This window comes from Manacus vitellinus, unplaced genomic scaffold (assembly GCF_001715985.3).
Source record: "Manacus vitellinus isolate BGI_N305 unplaced genomic scaffold, ASM171598v3 scaffold_14_pilon, whole genome shotgun sequence".
Taxonomy (NCBI): Eukaryota; Metazoa; Chordata; class Aves; order Passeriformes; family Pipridae; genus Manacus; species Manacus vitellinus.
In genome coordinates this window covers 16,969,060-16,991,015 of record NW_021939063.1, presented here as the reverse complement: position 1 = coordinate 16,991,015, position 21,956 = coordinate 16,969,060, and the positions used below count along the sequence as shown (strand labels likewise).

Below are 21,956 nucleotides of genomic sequence, written 5' to 3'. Positions count from 1 at the left end.
GGACTTTCTCTGTCAACCCTATCAACACCACCCTGGGCACTCAGCACATCTTCCAAAACCTCCAGTCACAAGGTCTTTATTAAAATGGACTTGGGAAAGGCGCAGCAAGTAGGAGGAGCAGGTGGGGGAGTTACAAGCAGAAATATGTACAGCACCGTTTTTCCAGGCATAATTCCTCATTAGGCCCCAGACTTTCAAATTCAATCACATCAGAATTTCTTTTTTGTTCTATTCCCTCTCCATAATCGAGGATATTTCTCAACAACAAGAAACTTTTAAATCCCAGTGGTGTACAGTAGGGTAACTGGTTTAGGACACAGACAGATAAAAAAACGTCTACATGTTTAAACATAAACTCTATAAAGAAAAATAAGACTAAAATTTATTTATCTTTTTCCATACTCAAAAGGCTGAGAGAATTGGGACTGTTCAGCCTGGAGAAGAGAATACTTCAGAGTGACCTACTTGCAGCCCTGCAGTACCTGAAGGGGGCCTACAAGAAAGATGAAGAGAGATTATTTACAGGGGCCTGGAGTGACAGGACAAGGGGGAATGGCTTAAAAATGAGAGAATAGGTTTAGACTGGATATTAGGAAGAAATTAGGAAGACATTCTAACAGTGGAGAGGCACTGGCACCTCCAGAGCAGCTGTGGCTGCCCCATCCCTGGAAGTGTCCATGGCCAGGTTGGATGGGGCTTGGAGCAACCTGGGCTAGTGGGAGGTGTCCCTGCCCATGGCAGGGGGTGGAACGAGGGGAGCTTAAAGGCCCCTTCCAACCCAGGCCATTCTGTGATTCCATGACACTTGGGACTTTTCAAGTCTGTTATCAGAGAAAACCTGATACTGTGCTTTTGAATGTGTGATTTTTTTTAAGCTCTGCATAATTCCATGCATTTCCTGGGAAAACAGAGCTGTTGTTTGCATAGGAAGCCAAACCTCACTGCTTTACTGAATTTAGTTTATTTCCACCCATCAAAATCATGATGAAAAAATGACAAAAAATTTAAATATATATCTTATTTGCTGCATCCATCCAGCATAAATAACTGCCCTGGATCACTTTTTCTACCAGTTTCCAGCTCTTTTAGAGCAGTTTCATCCAGCCTGTATGTCCCTCTGTACCATATCAAGTTTAATGCTTCTCTTCAGTTGAGGCAGGAGGTGCATTCCCATATAACAGAACAAAATTAGTTGGCTCTGATGTGATTTGTGCTTGACAAATCTGTGTTGACTTTTACTTATTGTCTTGTGGCTTCTCAGTGCTAACAAGTAGTTTATTTCTTCTGCAACTTTTCGCATTTGCCATTGGATTGCAGTTGACCTTCTTAGGGAGATTGAGGCAAAACAGCCATTAACTACTCCAGCTATCTTGGAAACATCTGCTCATGGCTTAAAGTCCCCTTTAATCTCTTCAGCTATTTCTTGATTTTGTAATTTATTTTTTTTTTGCTGCTAAAGCATTACAAAACTATTCTCTTTTTTTGGTTCTCGATGTCTTTTGCTAATTGTATTTTTTTTCCTACAAGTTTGTCTTTTCCCATCCCTTCAGACCAAAACAATTTGCTTCCGTGCTCTTCAACAGTATGGTTAAGAAACCAACAACTCTCAAATTTCTTTTCTCCATATCAGTCTACCTATCTTTGTTTGATGTTTATTGACACCCTCCATATGGAGTTTCACCATCTTTACATCAACATTTTCATTCCTTCCTTTTTGACATTACTATCAACGGGATCATTCCATGATCATTCATCCCAAGGCACACCTCTCAGTGGGGCTCTACTTCCTCACTGCATCAATTATCACATTACTTTCCTCTAACTTCCACACAGCAGACAAACTGAGGTATAAAAGTTTAGTAACAAAGATTATGTTGCTAGACGAATGGCTTTGGTATGTAAGAAGATGGGACTTTTTTTGTAACCAAAAAAAGAATCCCAAACAGTTTAAAAAAGACAAAAAACTTTAATCCCTTTTGACCTGAGCCATTAAGTTCTATGCACTTACAAGTGCATATTCATGTGAATGTTCATATTTCTCTCAGACTAAAAATTAAGTAACTTTTTCCTTGTTTTTACTTCTAGGTCTTACCCCTCTAACAGCAGCATTGTTATTCTTGCTGCCCAGAGCTCCCCACTGTCATCCTTTGTCTGCTCCTCCTTTTTTTGACAGCACAAACCATTAAACACAGTAACATATTTGTATTCAGAACCTGAGAACCACCTCAAACTGTATTTCAGCTGCTTGTTTCAACCTTCTGATTGCTAACCCACAACTGGTACCTGCTGTTACTTCAGCCCTTGAAAAAGACTGCAAATGTCACCAATTCCTCACTTAACTAACTGGGAAATAACTCTTCCCACCAGCAGGTTCAGTGAGGTTTGTAATCTAGCACATGTCCAAAGCAGTAACGCTGAAAGCCACTCAGCCTCCAGCAGGAGCAGTTTGGGTAAGCAATTTATCAACCTCAAAACCATTTCAGAAGTGAATTTGTCCCTTCCATTTAGAATGCAGTGAGCAGAAGCTTTACTTGTTGTTTGCTTTTTTTTTTACCTTAATGTACTATATCCTGAGAGGAAAGAAAATCTTTTCAAGTAGATATAAAAACATCATTCTAAATTTGTAGCAATGTGTGTCTGTTTTCTGGTTTCTTCTGTAAAACAGAGCTCAGCCTCATTACGCATTTCTTCCCCAGCACTCCCTGGGACGTAGGAAAATGTAAAAATTATGCTGTTTTCACTGCAGCAGATCACTGATGCTTAATACGAAGAGCTAAATAATAACATCTGTTTGCACATCAAAGCATTACTTTATAGATTTAAATATGCCTGAACCACTCTTTGTGTTTTTTTTCATTATAACTATTATTTTACTTTTTTATCACAGGCAAAACCCCTTCTTAAGGCTTTCCATTCAATGTTTACATACTATGCAAATGCAGCCCAAGACAATTCATCTCCTTTCAAAGCAACTTCTGCTGGCAGCAGCTTGTCCACTTGTCCCTTCCTCTTCCCTGCAGCTCTCCTCATCTAAATAATTTGTTATTTTACTGCTCTGTGGTAGAGACTGATAAATGCAGTGTATTTTTTTGGTTTGGTTTGCCAATTTCACCTTTCTCTTTTAACAGCTATTTTCTGGTAATTCTCTTAATAGAGGAATCATAGGCATGAACTCCTGAACTACATCAACTGGAGAGTGTCCAAAGGAGAGCTACGAGGATGATGATGAGTGGAGAGGAACCACAGGAGAGGATGAGGGCACTTGGGCTGTTCAGGGGAGATCTCTCAGGCCTTCCACATCCTCATGAGGGGAAGCAGAGGGACAGCACTGATCTCTGCTCTCTGTGACCAGTGACAGGACCCGAGGGAATGGCCCGGAGTTGTGTCAGAAGATAAGGTTGAATCTCAGGAAAAGATTCTTCTCCCAGAGGGTGGTGGGGCACTGAACAGGCTCCCCAGGGCAGTGGGCACAGCCTCAAGGCTGACAGAGCTCAAGGAACTTTGGGCAATGCTCTCAGGGACAGGATGGGATTGTTGGGTTGTCTGTGCAGGGCCAGGAGTTGGACTGGATGATCCTTGAGGGTCCCTTCCAACTCAGGATACTCTATGATCAAAACAAGTGTTTCTCACTTGAAGGGTAAAATAAGCACTGTGTTCTGTCAGATTGTGCATTCTTGCAATATTCTATGGGACAATCTAAAGGTTGCTTAAATAAACAGTGGCAGACATATTTATAAGATGTAATCAAGTCATCAGAGCTTCCCAATATAGATCAATTTTACAGTGGGCTGTACTCTGAAGAGCTACAAAACTGTTATCACTCTGCTCTAAACTTTCTTGGATGAGCATTATTCACATACTAATGTTCTTCTGAAGAGAGTAAAGAACATTTTGTGGCTCTTCCCTTACTTTAGAACAACTCTAAATCTAATTTGCTGCAAATTGGGAGAGTTTTGACTACGGCAGCAAATATGGTTTGTGCTGACTGTCAGGACATGCCTCAACCAAAACTCAGAACACCCCACAGACATGCTGTACTTCAGACCAAGTCACACTTACTAAATTTCCAAGACACAACATAAATGCTGCAATACTCTTCTATGTATTCTGCTGTTTTCAAAACACACAGCTGTAAAGGAGAAATCCAGCACATCTCATGTTTGTGAACATTGGTACCAATTAGCTCAATGTACTGCGAGCACAGACATGGGGATCAATGTGAATAGTTTATACTGATGGCAGCAGAGAGATGACAACAAGCTTTTTTGTGACAGGCCTGTAAGGCAAGGAGTGGAGGAGAGGTAAAGAGCCTCAATTCATCACCCAGGCACACAGCAGTGCTCTCAAACCCGTCCTACAGCCTGGCCCTGCCTGTATTAGTGACTCTTAAGCAACAGCCCTAAGAAGGCAGCTACAAGACACCAAGACCCTCAGTAATGTGTGGAGGCAAAGTCACAAACCTAAACAAAATCCAGCCACACCACAGGTTTTTTCTCCAGTGTGTATCTTTTGTACAGAACCGTTTCCCTAGGGAGCTTTTCAGTTATTTGACACACCCCTACCTGATCTGTTTGCCTTCTCGGACATCGTACAAAGAGAAAAAGACATCTGTGTCCTCTCCAATTGTGTTGTAGGTGAAGCTCTTCAGGCTGAGGAAGAAGTGGTGAGGCACTGGCATGCGACAGGCTTCCCCGTGGCGCTGACGGATGGTGTCCACCTAACCAAAACCAGGGAAAGTCACTTGTGCTTCTCCACAAACAAAGGACACGTGACCCAGCTGATCATCTTAACTGAGGTTCTGCTCTCCTTTCTCCATCCAAGTTTAATCTCAAATATATTCTGCCTCAGACACGTGCCAGCTTAAGTTTTCTTCCTCCCTTTTTTCCACTTATAATTTCAATAGTTTGAGAAACCAGGATAACCGAGTAGATATGAAATAAATGGTTTATGCATTTGAAATTTGATTTTATCAAGTAAACCAAGTCAATCCTATTTCTCAGATTTTGGCTTTATTCTAGTAGTGAAAATGAACTATAATAAGATCTGCTAGGGTGGTTCCTGATGATTTCCATTTAAAGTAGATGGACTTTAGTGGAATTTCCATTAAAGCAGATGGACTTCAAAGCATTTTTAAAAATAACATTTATTCCATTATTTCTTTTTAGCAGCTGCAATTCATTTACAAATGTCATTTATGTGGCCAGAGGATGAGGGCAGTAGCCATCCCCTTGTGCTGGGCACTGGTGAGGCCACACCCCAAATCCTGGGTTCAGTTTTGGGCCCCTCACTGCAAGAGAGACACTGAGGGGCTGGAGTGTGTCCAGGGAAAGGCAACAGTGCTGGGGAAGGGTCTGGAGCACAAGTCCCATGAGGAGCAGCTGAGGGAGCTGGAGGGGCTCAGCCTGGAGAAAAGGAGGCTGAGGGGGGACCTTCTCGCTCTCTACAACCCCCTGACAGGAGGGGAGAGCCAGGCAGGCAGGCTCTGCTTCCAAGGAACAAGGAGGGATAACTAGAAGCAAATTTATGCTTTTAGTTTTATACCCCTTTGCATCTATTTATGCTGATCTTAATCAACAAGTTGCATGAATATCCTAAGCTCACGAGGCTCTCTAGACAGGTACACACCAACAAAGAAAATCTTAACATTTCCAGCCTTCCAGCTTGAGATTTGTACTGGTTTAAAAGGAATTTTGTTCTGGATTTTAAATTGAAACCAAGTAAATCCTCATTGTTTTAAGGACAGGCACCTATGGAAGCACAGACTTCTGTACAGATCAAAGGCAGATCCCACACCCAGGAATGGATTACATTACTACAGAAAGGGTATGTGAGGCAGAAGCCACTAAGCCACGTGTCAGCAGGTAGAAAGAAGAGTCACGTGGGCAGAGTGAGGCTTTTGATCTCTCTACAGAAGATGATCTTTTAAGAACAGTCAGAGCTAAAGAAAAAAGACCTAAATGGAATTTGAAGAAGGACCTTAGTGACTTAAATATCTGAGGATCTTCTGAGGAAACGTTCTATGGGTAGAGACTTACCCAATAATCTCCATCATTCCTTTACATACACGTAAAAACAATAAAAAATTTCAATGTGGGTGGTATTTACCTGTGACGTGCTCTGCTGGACACTGTGTCTACTTGACAAATGCTGTGGAGACACAAAATAGTAAAATTTAAACCTTTTTGGAAGTAATATTTATATTTGTGTAGCATTAAAATAGTAATTGTAAAATATGACTTAAAATTATTACCAACTTTACTCGGCCTTTTTTCACAGTATATCATCACTCACAAGACCACTAGCTTTCCTAAAGGCTTTTCTCAGTTAAGCCATTTCTTAGCCTAACTACTTCCATTTACAGGGGTGTTTACCTTAACTTTTAAAGGAAATGGCAGTCACAAGCTAGAAAGAATTTCCAACAGTGTAACAGCATTTCTCAAGAGTTCATCACCCTATACTGTGCAATCCATGTGTTCTCTTGTTAAAGAGGGAGATACCTCACCACTAATCCTCATCTACCAGTATATCTATGAAAAGGTGCATTTGTTAAAAAAAAAAAAAATCAGACATCTAGAATGAAAGATGGATTTTAGACTTTGTTTTAACCTTTTGCTCTAATCAGAAGATGAAATCTTGATAAATGGCTGAACACTCCTCTACAGTTTCAGCTGCCAACACCTGTAAAGAAGTATCAGCATAACGAGCTACATGTCCAAAGGGGAACTCAGAGGATGATCCTGTATTTAGAGCCCTTTATGCTAGAAGGAGATGTTATAATCAGAAAATGGACTGCAAGACTCACTGAACCCATTTAATCTCCAAAGGGAGATTTAAATACTAATCTAAATTGAAAAGGTTTCAGAGAGCTTTAAAAAAACATATCATTAATGACTCTGCCATGTCTGTTCCCTGCTCATCATCTCAACATCAGCATGTTAAACTGAAATATTACCATTGACACTACCACACCTTATTAAACATTCTCTTCATTTGGCCCATCTCTCTCCCCTTCTATTACAAACCCAACACCTTATTCTGACCCAACATTTACACTGTAGCATAAGGAGTAGATTGGCTGCCAAGAAGGGCCCTGTATCCAACATCAGTGAGGCCACACCTTGAATCCTGGGCTCAGTTTTGGTCCCCTCACTACTAGATTGGATATTAGGGGAAATTTCCACACTGAAAGCATTGCCAAGCATTGGAACAGGCTGCCCAGGGCACTGGTGGAGTCACCATCCCTGGTGGGATGCAAAACATGTGTAGACATGGGGACATGGTTTAGTGGTGGCCTTGGTAGTGCTGGATTAATGGCTGAGCTCAATGATCTTAAAGGTCTCTTCCAAACTAACCAACTCTGATTCTAAATGGCATATTTTGACACCTGTTTACATTCACAGTTATAAAAATGTCCTCTTTCACACTGTCAGTAAAAGAGATAATGACCTCCAGCTCCACTGTTTGTCTAACTACTGCATCATCTTCTGAATGTCAAGAAACCCCCTAAGTTTAGGTGGTTGAGTTGTGTCTTGAATCTTCTGGCACCTGCAACCACTCAGAACCAGCTGGCACAGAAAAGACCAGTTATTTAAGCTGCTCAAGGTGTCCTGGCTTCTTTTGACTAAAATTCATCTTTAAATCCAAGTAAAAAAGTGGGTGAGAAACTCAAGCAACATAAATATGAGACATGGTCTGAAGAGTTCCAGTTTGCTCAGTGAACACAGCTGCTCACAGTGCACACTGAGGTAAATCTGTAACAATAAGTGGCCAAAAAAACAATCAGGTTTTATATTTTTCCACAATCAAAAGATTAGATTTCACTAACTCTCTGCTTTTGTGTTTCAGGACCATGCTATCACAATACAACCACTGACTGAGTTACTTTTACACACCCTTGCTAAAGCAAAGTGCCCAAAGTGTACATGCTCTCCTGGAAGCCATTTTCAGGTACCTGGATGGGAGGGTGACAGAAAGTAGCCAATGTGGATTTACCAGGGGTAAATCATACTGGATCAAGTGATTCCTCTGGTGCAAAATGACCTGATCAGTAGATGAGGGAAGACTACTGCCTGTTGTCTATCCTCTGCTCAGCAAGGCCCTCACCACAGCACTCCTGTACCCATGTTGTAAAGGTACACCTGGATGGGTAGACTGAATATACTGGCCCAAAAAGCCCAATAAACAGTTGGATTGTCAGGCTCCAAAGGTAGTGGCTGATGGTGTGTATTCTTTAGAGGTCTGCCCTGAGACCTCTGCAGTCTCATCAATTCCCAGATGGCTTTAAATCGGGGGCAGCACACTGGCAAACATAAGTCAAGAGAGAACTCTGGCAGCAAGGACCTTCAATAATTTACTGCTTCTATTAACAGGATTGTAGCCACTGTCACTGAGGGTAACATTTATCCCCTTTTACTCAGCATTCAGTCAACCCCAGTTGAAATATGGCCCCGTGCTCAGCCAAGGACAGGGGAGCAGCTGGGAGCTGGAGTGCAGGGTGTATGAGGAGGATGGAGGGAATGCAGTATTCTGAGTCTGGAGAAGGGAAGGTTTGTAGGTGACCTGAGGGCAGCCTTCCCATAACTATGAAGTTACCATCAAGTTGAGACAGGCTCTTTACAGAGCTTCACAGCAGCCAAAATACTGCGGTCAGCAACTACAGCATGGGATATCCCAACTTTCCAACATGGAAAAAATAACCCCATCCAGGCAGCCAAGCATTAGAGCAGGGACCCAGAATCTTTCCTCGAAGAATTTCAAGATCCAACAGGACAAAGCTCTGAGCAGCCTGGTCTGAATTCAATATTGACTTGGCACTGAGAGCAGGAAGCTTGACTAGATCTCCCCTGAGGCCCCTTCCAACCTGAACAGTATGACAAGGTGACATAAAAATAGGACTGTTAGGAAATTATCCATCTTCCTTCTAGAAAAAAAAATAAATCAGTTTTATTTTTCCCAAAAGGGAGTTGCCTGGTAAAGTTGTGCAAACTTGAACAGATAAGATGTTCAGTATATCTTTCCTTATCAAAGTGCTTTCTGATGCTTAAACTGATTCCTTGTTATTGTAACCTCAGCTCACTGATTTTTGTCTTGTCCATCATTAGGATGAAAAGATTAATTAATTCAACTTGTGACTTCATTATAATACTATATCTCCTCCACAAAACCACTTAAGCTTGTAGTGTCCCAGCCTGTACTTCAGAGAGAACAATTAACTGCAGAAGTTCAAACCTTGCATTGATGATTCTAACTTGTAGCCTACAGTTTTTGTATAATTGCTTCAATTTCTCTACATTATTTGGAATTCTGACCCTTTAGTCCCATGAAATAGTCAGACACACTACTTCCAACTTTGTGGAATTTACATATTTAGTAAGCAGACTCCCTATTTCAGCATCTAGTCCTTAATTAAACATGAAATTCAGCAGATTCATCCCTCCTATTTGATCAAATTATTGACAAACATTCTTCACTCTTTTTTTTTTTGAGTATGGGTTTTCTAATTAGCTCTCTGTTTACAGTAATTTCATCTGAAACTAATGACTTTAGGAGAATTCCAATTAAAAAAAAACAACCAAATATTTAAAACCTTTATGAAAATTGAAATATGGCATTAGCTGCTTTTCCTCTATCCACTAGACTTATTTTTGTTCTGGAAGTACATTGTAACTTCTAAAAATTGCTTATTTTGAAGAAGTTAATGCTCACTGTTACTCACCTTCTTGTTGCAAATAACTAATGTTTTTTACCCCCAGCATTTTTTACAGGCAGATAGCTATTAGCTTCTCTTCCTCCAACACCTTTTTTTCAAGGTGTAAAGTTTGCTTGCCCTTTGCTGCATTCTGGAACCTTACCCACCTTTCCAATGGTTATCACTAACATGTCTGATGTTAGACATCCCAACTGACATGGATATAGTTCTCAATCCCCTGGAACTGATAACTACTACATAAAGTTACCACCTTATCAGAATTCAGCAGGGTAAGGACATTAAATGCCACAGTATTTTCTTGCACCGTGTGCCAACTGGTTTCCCCCAGTACAAAACATTTCTTTAGTTTCCCAATTACTACCACATTATTTATATAAAACTGTTTCTTGATACAATTGACCATATTTGCCTGTTGTATCGAATTTGGGCATTGCCTTTCTAATTTTTTTATTTACTCACCTGTGCTATTCTACTATACTTTGCTACAATTCTGTTCTTCTATTCTTGCTCTTGGTAATCTCAATATCCCTTTCACTCTAATGACAAAGAATTCTTAATTTATCCAACTTTGCTTCTTAGTGAGAATCTTGTGGTTCTTAATTTACTGAAACAGATACCAATTCTCCTTCCCTCTCTCTTCCCATCGAACTTCTTTCTCAGGATCTCTTATCTACCAATATGAGCTTTTAGTGTTGTTCTTCATCCTCCCTTTCCTGACAATGCTTGGTAAGTGAACTCATCATTACCAAGTCAGTCTCAAACTGCTTTTTATCTTCATATTCTCATCTGACTTATTCCTGGGGTTTAGAACCAAATGTACACAAACAACAACCAAAAAAGAAACACAACGAGATTTCAGTGCTTTCCTGCACAGTTTGTGTCCAGCTGGTTTCCTTTTCTACCAGAGTTCTGGGCAACTGAATTATCATCTTCAAGTTTTATAACTATGCCTTCTTACCAATCACATTTTCCATCTGAATAAAGCATAAGCAGTTATGAGGTGATGGCAGCATTAATCTCAAACTATTCATTTAGGAACTTTGTTTATTAGGAACTCTGGTAAACTTAGGGTATTTCTTTCATACAGCTGCAAGAAATGGCTGAGCTGTAGCAGTTACACAGCCAACAGCTGTGCCTTTCATGCACCTCCCACAGACACACATCTAAATCAATAAATTTATAAAACAGCTAAACTTATTTAATCACCAGCTTTGAACATTTCCAATTTTTGAAACAACTTCAGACATTCGTGTCTTGTAACCCCCCTTCACTAAAAAGTGCCATCCAAGTGTTTCTGACATTCTGCAGGACTTTGTGTTCCTAAATGACAACTGCAATCCAGCGGCAACTCCAGCACGGAGCTCTGTGGCACAATTCTGAGAACACATTTTCCCACCATTTCAAAAGCAATATAAATTTTTAAAGTGTTCTGTCATACTGGTAAAAATCACAAACACTGCCATACGAAAAGGGCAATTTGGTTTCCTTCAGGAGCAAAGGAACAACTCCTGACAAATGCTGCTTGTCCTGCAGCCACTGGCATTCTGCTTCATAATGAGTAACCTGGAGAAACAGGATGGACGAGGCCTCCAAGCACAACAGTTCTGACAAGGAGATGAACACAGTATCATACAGGAGTCACAAATATACTTAGCAATGAAACATGAGAGCTAAAAAACATGCTGAGATTTGAAGACTCCAGATTTACCAAGGAGAGTGATGCTAAGCCTAATGACTCGGTATAAAGTGCCTGACACCAAACTGTGACAGAGAGGAAAGCCTGGTGTGTCCCCTCCTCCACTGCTCTGCTAACACCAGACTATTCCCCATGTTACATTTGACATTCTACAACCCTGCAAATAGGAGAAAGTAATTTGGCTCTCCCAACTATTCCTGCAAAGGTACAATGTAAAACCTCACTGCTCATTTGAGAATCCTTCCAGTATTTTGCCAGGAGTAAGGAGGATTCTCACCCTGTGTTTTGTTAAATAATAAAAACAATCCCCCAACCACATAAAACCCCCCAAACCTTTAACTACCTAAAATCACCAATATTCCCTTCCATTAATTTCTAACAAATTTTGTGTTACAAAAACAACAGTTTTTCAGCTGCTTTGGTTCCTGAAATTGCCTCCTGACATGAGGTAGATGTGATCAGACAGCACTGTCTTCTTGAATCTCCAAACTGCAGTAACAGTGAAGTGTGAAGTGACTAATGGTTGGGTCCTGATACCAGCCCAGGATGGAGCAGCACAATGTGCTGGGGACATTCTCTTCAGGACTTGAGTGACATAATCAGACTGCTCTGATAATAAATACTGGTTATTTGCAGTAACAGGGCAAAGGTGTTTATTATCCATGCAACTCCTAAAAGCAGACTTTTCACTTAATTCTTCATTCCCAAATCTCCTGAAAGAATCAAACACTGGCTCTCATGGATATTCTGGACTCAGAGAAACCTTCACCAGTTTTCACATCATGTTACTTTATAAATTGGGATTCAAATGTATCTAAGTATGCCATTTCCAAAAGAAAGTTGCTTCATTCTTATTAAATTCAGGGTACCAGAGACATTGTTCTGGTGGTCAGGATGCACATGAAGACGACTCAGCCTACAGCACCATTCAAGAAAACACGTAAGAGTGAAGAAAAAAACTTTCCCTTCTTTCCCTCCCGTAGTCAAAACCCAGAGGCATCTCCCAGGGATTTCTTACCATTTTATAAAGATCTGAAACACTGATCTGATCCGAATCCACAACCTCAAAGTCCTTCCGAGGCACTAAATCCAGGCCCAAGTGTCTGCAAAGAGAAGGAAGGAGCAGTGGTGAGTGTCACAGTCAGTGTTCCCTGTGAGCTGCCACATGTGCTCACAGGGGCAGCCCCAGGGAAATACTGAACTGCTTGGGTCTTACTGCAACTGTGAATGGATAAACAGATACCCTTCTAAATACAATTAATTATCCAACAAAACCCCACCATGAACTTGTTACTTTTTGTTCCCTGACCTCAGTGGAGCTCCAGCAATTACTGCAGGGTGAGGCTTTTGGTCAATGTGTTGGTGCAGTACCCAAAACAAGGTAATTTCAAACACGGGAAAGTCGCAGGCAAATAAAGCCTGTACTCTGGTTTCTGCTGCAGTATTTGAGTAAGTTCCTTCACCAAATAATGAAAAAGTTCCATTAGCAGCCCTGTTCAAATGTGCAAACAGATCCTGAGCCTTGGGAAGCTGCTTTGATATTCCTGGTGTTCGTACAACTTAACCCCCAACTTCATCACTATGTAAACGTAGCATTTTTTCTAAATAATAAATAATAACTGCAATAACAAGAACTTTAATCTGTATTTGTAACACACACACACACACAAAAGTCTTTTAATTACTCTGAAAAGAATATGTTGGTTCCAATCAAATATATAAACTATTAAAAAAAAGTATCCCAGTGAAAAAAAGATGACTAGTAAAGGCAGCAGTTCAGGTCACAGCTGCATGTGAGCAGCAGACAGAATAATATTTTTCATCCAGACAAATAAATGAAAAACTGATAACAATTAATTAATAACTGTAAACTGCAGAACAAGACAACCTTAAAGGTGACAAACCCCAAGTTTCGCTCCATGGATCAACAGGTTCTGAGGCACAAAGAGTTCTGAGCATCACAATAAAAATCTACTCTCAACACACACACTAAGAGAAAATTAAAGAAACACATGAATTAACCATTTTCCTGCTTTTGTCTTATGTAACTGACTCTTCACTTATGGATATTTTATACTGAAATTCTTAATAGTCTTAAAGTAAAAAAAATTACAGAAGAGGTGCCCTCATGAACTACCTTTGCACTCCTTCTGTCACTAACTACAAAAGAAAAGCAAAAGTCAATTTAATTTTGTAATCAGAGAGGGAAACATTCTGTACAGACTTGTTCCTGATGGCAAATGAAAAATTTTATTGGAAAAAAACCTCTCTGGTACTGCAGAGTAATTGTATGGAGCAATAAACACAAGGCTGCAGGCAACAGTCTCTCTCTGAGCAATTGGCTTAGAACAACAGGAAGGGAGAACCAGGGGTTTGTAGGAGAAGCTCCCTGACCTTTGCTCACCACGGACTTTGAAACATTTGACCCAGAAGTTTCCAAACTCCTCAGTTCTTTTTGAAACTTTGCCTAATGCAATTTTCCTTCTTTATTTATATCCCTAAACCATCACATCTCAAAATACAGCTCAGCTCTGGTTCCCTTGCTGGCAAACAACTGTTAGGCAACATTGTAGTCATTAAAATAACCTACGGACAAACTGGAGTTTCCACATTCTTAGTTCTTTGCCAAAATCAATTATATTTTCAATGGAAAAATAAGGAACTGTTTTTCTTCTTCAGTGCAGTTTCATGTCAAATACCAATTTCTAAATTCTAATGCCCCATTGTGAAAGTGATGGTTTTACACCTTCTGCACGTTTTGTTTTGATTAAACCCATCAAACACAAGTTATCTGTGGCTCAGGACGAGCATCTGAAAACTGCAGCTGCAAAGATGAAAATGACTGTATCTATTTACCAAATGAGAAAGACTGAAACAAGAATGCACCAGGTAATCCTTGACTGCAGCTGCCATTTGAGCCCACTTATAAAAATGGTAACAGGTAAAGGCAGTAAGAGATCACTGCCAAGTTTTTTTGCATCATTCCAACTCTCTGGAGACCTGAGGTCAAACAGTGGTTGGGCTCATTACTCAACACATGACAAACGTATTATCTTCTACTTAATGATGTTCAACACAACTGCAGTAGCATCCCTGTGAAACTTATCTAATATCCTATTTTTAGTTAAATCCCTTAACACCGTGGATTTTCAGCCCAGAAGATTCTCATTCTCTAATACTATGTTAATCCTGCACAATACTTGCTCCCTGCAAATAAAGGTGTCTTTGCTTGGTACCAACCCTCTGCCATTTGCTGAGCAGGTGCAAGTTCAGCTTTATACATTCCATTTGTATCAATTATTTTTTAGTCTGTGCAGGACTGACAACATAATGCTTGGAACAGCAACGACAGGCAGTGGCCCACTTTCACTCTCTATTACCAAATACTGGGGGCAGCAGCTGCCAAGCAGTATTTCTCCAAAACATAGCATGCATAAAAATTACATAATGTGCTGCTTTGTTTATTTGACAGTTCCTCTCTCCACAATACTTCCTCTTACAAGCAAATTCTTGCGCTCTTTTATTCTGCCTTCACGCTGAACCGCCTTTCAAAAATATTTACCAACTATACCTACAAAATATCCCCAAACCCATGAATTGCCTCTTGATAGCACATGCCTGGGATACTTCCACCGGCCATTTAGACATTCTCCCTTTTCTACATAGAAGTCTTTAGAATTTTCCTTTCTTTGGGAGAAAAATAATTTAGAAATCCACCACTTAAAATCACTACATACCTTTCTCTCAAGTAATATAAAACCAAACTGACTGACAAAATTACAGACCTTTTCAATACTGAAAGGGATGAACACACAATGTTAACTGGGCTTCTAGAGAAAATCAATCTGGGTTTAATGGCAATTTTGAAGAATGATCCTGATTTACAGTATGTTCATTTATTTACAATACAAACTCTACAGCATTTAGAATTAATAAAACCACAAGTCCTAACAACTCTTCCTAGAAGAACCTTGCAGCAATATGCCTAAAGACTGAAAAAAAAAAAGGTCTTTAAGATGAACACCCAGTTTTGAAGAACAGATTGGGAGAGCTCATCACATCTCTGCAGTGGGCACGATCTCATTTCCTTTCCTCCAAAAATGTTCACTTTACCTTGATCTTTTCCACTTCAATTTTGCAGCCACCAATTTTCCTTGGATTCCTTCTCTCAGTATATCAAAGCCTCATTTAGTATCATTTTATTTCTCTGAGACAAATAAGAAATGGCTTCCAGAAACACTGTCAGTGTATTTAGGGGAAAATGACACCAGTTCAACAAACTGAAAATCCCCCCCTCACTGGTGGTGCCAGAAGTGCCAAACATTTCACACTTGCATCACTCCTTCCCAAACAATATCATTTAGTAATGACCAATGTCAGGATAAAAGTAGCTTTTCACTAAGTTAGCAAACACTCCATACCAGATGTGTAAGATTACGTTTCCTGAAAGCTACTTGGTCATGGACTATCTCATGTTCAGTGGTTCTACCTTGAATAATTAAAGCCCTGCTCGAACTGCAGGTATTCAACCTTCTCAGTCAACAACAAGGCATGGTAATAACAACGTTTTTCATTGATTTTATTTGCAAATCTCCATTATGACAGAATAAGCAATGAACATTATTATAATATTTGAGAAAGGGCAGTACTGTGTGAACATACATATGAAAATCATCAGTTTTTTTAGCAGATTGAGACAGGTGGGCCTAAGTTTTATGGTAAAACTCAGAGAGGGGAGACAGAAGAAAGTGGAAGAACTCTTCCAGAAATTCTATGGAAAAGAGCAATGTTGCAGATATACCTTCCAATTCCCAGACATTTAAATTTAAATACTGCAAGTATCTCTGCTATTATGTACCTTTCTCTCTAGGGAGTTCAATACCTGTTCTTCTTTCCCCACACAAGCATCCTGAGCAGATGAACATAATCATGAACACACTTATATTTACTGATTTCACTGATGCTTCTCCATAACTGTCACACATTAGATTTAACTTACAGTCTCACTATTTAGTGATTTTACATTAAAGAAAAGTCTACAGCTGCCTCATAGAACAACCTATCCTCTTCATTGCTGAACTGCTCTCTGCTCTCCTCATCTTTTTTTTTTACAACATTTTTGCTGCTTCCTGTTGCTAATTTCATCCATAAACTCTGAGCAAAAACAGGCAGGTGTAACGTTCAAAAACAGTCTCTTGGTTCCCATTTATTCTCCTGGGAATGAGAATGGAAAATATCTAACTCTGCACTGCAGAGCAATGATGATGCAATCTATTCATGTCCTTCAGAGCTTGCTTTCAACAAGAGAGACATGAAACGTAAGCTGGGGGCTCACTAAACTTCAGGTATGTCCCTCAGAGCAGATTGTGAGGAGGTGACTAAGGAACTCAGTCAAACAGAGCTTAGTGAAAAATACTGGATTTTCTTCCTTAGTCACCAACTTACAGGATTCCTCCCCACTCCCACATGCTAATTAGGACTAATCCCACTGCTGGTGGAAAAGGAGTCACTATATGCCTGAGAGTGAGAGTCATGCGTGTGTCATGCACAACTTACCTGTCTGATACACATCTCAGAGCAAACAATGCTGGCCAAGGGCCAGTTTTTGTCTAATGGCAATTTATTACCATTTCTATGTGAATGTATTGCAATTGTCTGGCTTTAAAAAAAAACCCTCCACAAATTCACCACAGAACTGACAAAGGGGAGTCTAAACCTCTGAAAAACGTCATTATATAAAAAGTCCAAATATCACAGCCTCAGCTCCCATGTCCCTGTTAATTGTGAGATTCTCTACTCCTTGCACCAACCATTAAAATACTTCTTCCGTGGAAAAAAATGTGGGTTTAGTCGCTCTGAACACATCCTCCCTATTATTTCCTAGACTGATACACAGTAAGTAAAGTGACCTAATCCCTTTAAAAGTGCAGAGAGCCTTAGAAAAGGCCTACCAGCAAACAGCTCCTTTTACAGCAACAGCAGAACTGTGCAACAAACTTACTGCAAAAAGCTCTATTGGATTTTCCAATAATCCCACGTCCTATCTGCGGAAAGAAAACGCTGTGTTGGGGGTTTCTGTTAATAAAAGCTCCTTGAGAAGCACGAGAAGGCTGAGGTGGCAGCAGGTACTCACTCATTGCCCCAGTCCAGCCTCACGGTGAGGTGCCTCTTGACCTCCCGCACCTGGTCCTGGGTGAGGTGCCCCGAGAGCAGCTGCCGGCGCAGGTCAATGAGCTCGTTCATCACGTGCCGCAGCTTGTAGAAAAGATCCACCTTGTGCTTCTGGAGAGGCACGGTTTTGGGAGCACAGGGGAGGAGGGAGAGAGAGAGAAAGAGGCAGGGAGGGAGAAAAGCAGTGGAAAGAAAGGGGAGGGGGAGTTAATAAGTTTGGAAAGGGAAAGAGTGTGAGAAAGAAAGAAAGAAAGAAAGAGAGAAAGAGATTAATAAGTTCCCACACTGTCACTGAATTGCCCTAGAGGAGCATCAATCCAGTTTTTACATGCTTTAAAATATTTACATCAAAGAGTGGTGTCAACTCGTGCTATTTAAACTACATAACTTCTTATCCCTACAGTTTAGGCTCAATCTGCTAAGAGGCCCATTTTCTGATGGAACTTAATGCTATAGAGAAGAGGATTCATTATACACAGCAGGGATTGCTTATTCCAAACATACAATAAATTCAAAGATTTATAGTGATGGAGAGGTGAAAAAGCTTGGTTTCAGTCAGCAGTGAACTGAATGGTTCTGAACAGTCAGCATCAATCAATCACCCCAACAAAAAAATATTCTCAATATTTTTGATATTGCAATTACTAACATTTACTCAGGTATGTATGTTGAGGGGGAGATATGAATATTCATTACCTGCACTCTAAAAGGGACTAAAGCAGTTAATGAGAAAATCCACCAGTAAAACTACTTTGAAAGAGAAAAATCACCATAGACAATAAAAAAACTCCACACCACCACCACCATCAGTAAAGAAAATAAAACAATTTAAAAAAAAAAAAAAACAAAACAAGAAAACAACTGACACCACAATCCTTTCCAAAAGAACTAGTATTATTCAATTATGGGAAAAAAACCTTCCCCAAAACCCACCAAACCAAATCCCCCAAAACCAGACAAGAGGAAATACTTTTTTTCCCCTGCAGAAAATAACTACATGGGAAGTCCACAAAAAGGCAAGGCTGGGGCCAACAACCAAGGCCATCCCTAAGATAAGGATGTGTGTCCAAACTACTCCACCATCTGCTGGGTCACAATTGTGTGGCAAAGTGGCTCCTGCCTACACAGTCCCTTCTCCTCCCTGCCCAGAGCAGCCAATGTGCAGTGAATCCAGGAGGAAAAGCAAGCTCGCCTGTTGCAGCTGGATGTTGTTTTTAAACCACTGAGCTCCATTCCCACTGCTTTGAAAGGCCTGAAATGTTGGAGTCTCACTTAGGAAAACAGTGACTAGATGGACTGACACTGAGCCTTCACAAGCTGGCACTGCCTTGATCACAGATCTGTTTTTGTCCATGAGTGGTTTATAAAAGCTCTCTAAGTAGAGGCACCTGCATTTATCAAGACTAGGGTTGATGGAGGAACATCCACAAAGAGAAACATAAGTGTTTTCTATTGAAACACATTATTAGAGCAAGTGGTTTTGACTTGTTTTACCAAAAATAGCAAAGATGAGATGAAAAAAGAACTTCCACCTACTTGAGTTTGTTTTCCTATAAGACCACTAGATTTGCATGACTTAGGAAAACAAACATCAATGCAATCCCTTTTGATAAGCTATTTTTTAATTTCTCTGAACCTGATTACGCATCTGTTTTCTTGAAGGAAGTGGATTCATCTGCTGTTCTTATCAAACAATTTTCAGATGAAAAGATGCACAATCTTTTAACTGTGCATCTATATACTGGTTTTGGTCCTGCTTGAAAAAAAGAAAAACAGACACAGATCCAACAGAAGCAGATACATTTTGAGGGCTGAAAGACTTTTGTGAGGAAAATTATCATGCATAGCTGAAAAGTATAAAATTACTAGATTTTGTTTAGGTTTTATCTCTAAATGTGGTCAAAAGTAAATGCTATATAAGCTGAAGATGACAGTAGGTATGAGAAATATCCATTTCTGTATGCTATTTATGTGAACAAGAAAAGGTTCTATCTTTTTCTAACACAAGATGAAGAAAAACACATTTGGGAGTATTAAATAAGCAAATTAGGTATATACTAACAATAAAGCATCTGGCAATGAAATTATCATGAGAATCAGCTCAGAAATTATCACATTCAGGTTTCCCAAATAAGTGTGCTAAGAGCCACTTTCTCACTCTTGTAATGATGGTTCAAGGTTATCATGTCCAGAACATCGTGCTGGTTAAATTACTGCATGTTCTATGGTCATGTTTAAACATTATTTTTTACAGAGATATCAGAAGCACTTACATTAAATACAAATAAATGCAATAAAAGAATACAAGTATTTCACTTGCTTTAAACAGAATGCACAGGTACTGACAGACAGAGCTAAACAGAGTGTCCTTCTAGAAGATACAAAGTCCATGCAGGGAAGGGAGGAAGAGAAAGTGCAAAGCCCAGGAAGCTGCAGCTGGAATCTCAGGGAAGGAGTTATGAAGACTCAATAGATGCAAGATCCATGACAGTGAAGGAAAACACTCTTGAGAGAGAAAGGAGAGCTAGAACACAGCTGAAGGTGGCTTCATTCCAGGCTTGCAGGCAGCACAGAGTTTGAAGCAGTCAAGAAATCAGTTTATAACATCCCTCCTCACACTACAAGAGTCCAGTGACTAATAAGCTCCATTTGGGTGAGAAGGAAGGAAGGAGACGCACATATTTTAATGACTTTCCTCTGCCTTCTCTCTTTCAAGCCAAAAAAAACCCCAAAAAACCAAAGAAAACAAAAACCACACCAAACAAACAAAAAACCAAAGCAAAACACCCAAACAAACAAAAAAAACCCAACCAAAAAGCCCACACACTAAAGCAAAGCTGATCAGGATTCCTATCCCTGTGTAAAGATTAAAGTCAAACGGATGACGCTGGACAGCACATTTCCAGAAACAAACCCCCCTAATTTTAAGTATTAAAACACTTCAATTTTAATTAGAGTAGCACTATAAACAAACCTGAAACTTTATCATCTTGTTAGTAGTTAAATAAAAAATATGCAAGTCAGTCTGATATGTAAGCATTCATTCTGTTTTACAGCACATTTTCATACAACCCTTAACCTCTCATTTTTCATCTGGCTTTATCACGAGCTCCCAAGCAATGAGCACTTTATCAGTCCATCCAGAACAATCTGCTGTGTGCATTTATAAACATATTTGGCAAATGTTTTGCATCCGGAATATAAAAGCAAGTGTTTGTGCAGAGCTTTTATGGTAGTAATTAAGATGGGTCACAGACAAAGAACCTGGATGGCCTTAATGAATGAGGGACTCTTCTCACAAGCAGCACAAGTCCTCTAACACGTCTTGTTGCCTTATTTTACCATCCCCAGATACAAAACCCTTTCTTTTCTGTATTTCTTTCATCTGTTATAACCAACAAATCACACCAATCAGTGCTTGGATGACCTTGAGATGTGAGGCTGTGCATCAGAAAGGGGAATTCTAGCTGTATTTTTTTTTCTTTTCATGGCTCCGTAATAACTCTGTGGAGTTCAAAAGCCGGTTTTGGTGTGGGCCATCCCCTGTGCCAGGCCCCGCCAGCCGCTCCCTCCGTCCCCCTCTCCAACAGCTCAGGGTAGGGGGGGATCAAATGACAATTTTTGTGGGTTGCAATAAACACAGGGAGTTCATTTACCAACTATCACCCTGGCAAAACAGACTGCGCTTGGGGGAATTTATTTATTGCCAATTAAAATAGAATTAGGTGGTGAGAAACAACAAAAAAAATATCCAAACCCTAAAAACCCTTGTCCCCAACCCACCCTCTGCCCAAGACCAACTTTTTTCCTTTACTTACAGTTCCTCCATCCTTCTGGAGAACGAGGGGGCCAATCCATAGCAGCTCCTCCCTGCTTCTCCTTCCTCCTCCCAGTTTTCCCTGCTCCACGGGTTCTGCCCATGTGGATACCAGCATGGACACCTGCCCCAGTGTTCCCGGGGCTGCTTCTCCCCCTCACCCTCACTGCCTGGGGGGTGTCTGCTGTCCCTGCTCTGCCGGGGTCACCCCATCCCACTCACGGGTTCAGCTGTGCCCTGTGGAACCATCTGGAACTGGGCTGTCCCCTCAGAGCCCTCAGTGCCAACCCCCGGCCCCGCCCCTGGACAAGGGGTTTGAATGGGCAATCACAGTCAAACTGAGCACACCTGAACCTGCTTTCATGCTTATGGGGGCTTTGAAAAGGGTTCAGCTGTGCCCTGTGGGACCACCTGGAACTGGGCTGTTCCCTCAGAGGGCTCTGTCCCCTCAGAGCCCTCAGTGCCAACCCCCGGCCCAGCCCCAGGACAAGGGGTTTGAATGGGCAATCACAGTCAAACTGAGCACACCTGAATCTGCTTTCATGCTTATGGGGGCTTTGAAA

General features: G+C 40.6%; 1 protein-coding gene across 10 annotated transcripts in view; it reads right to left on the bottom strand.

Annotated features, from left to right (window-relative positions):
* DOCK3 (dedicator of cytokinesis 3) overlaps window positions 1-21,519 on the bottom strand; it is a 131,480-nt gene extending 109,961 nt beyond the window's left edge. For all 10 annotated transcript variants that reach the window (XM_029958198.1, XM_029958204.1, XM_029958199.1 and 7 more), the window contains exons 1-5: window positions 21,395-21,519; window positions 17,539-17,687; window positions 12,424-12,508; window positions 6,106-6,147; window positions 4,563-4,717 (exon numbers count right to left, since the gene is read on the bottom strand). In XM_029958198.1, the coding sequence (XP_029814058.1) occupies window positions 4,563-4,717; window positions 6,106-6,147; window positions 12,424-12,508; window positions 17,539-17,687; window positions 21,395-21,511 (548 nt within the window). In that variant the 5' untranslated portion in view covers window positions 21,512-21,519. The remainder of the gene's footprint in view (window positions 1-4,562; window positions 4,718-6,105; window positions 6,148-12,423; window positions 12,509-17,538; window positions 17,688-21,394) is intronic.
* Between the last annotated feature and the right edge of the window lie 437 nt (window positions 21,520-21,956).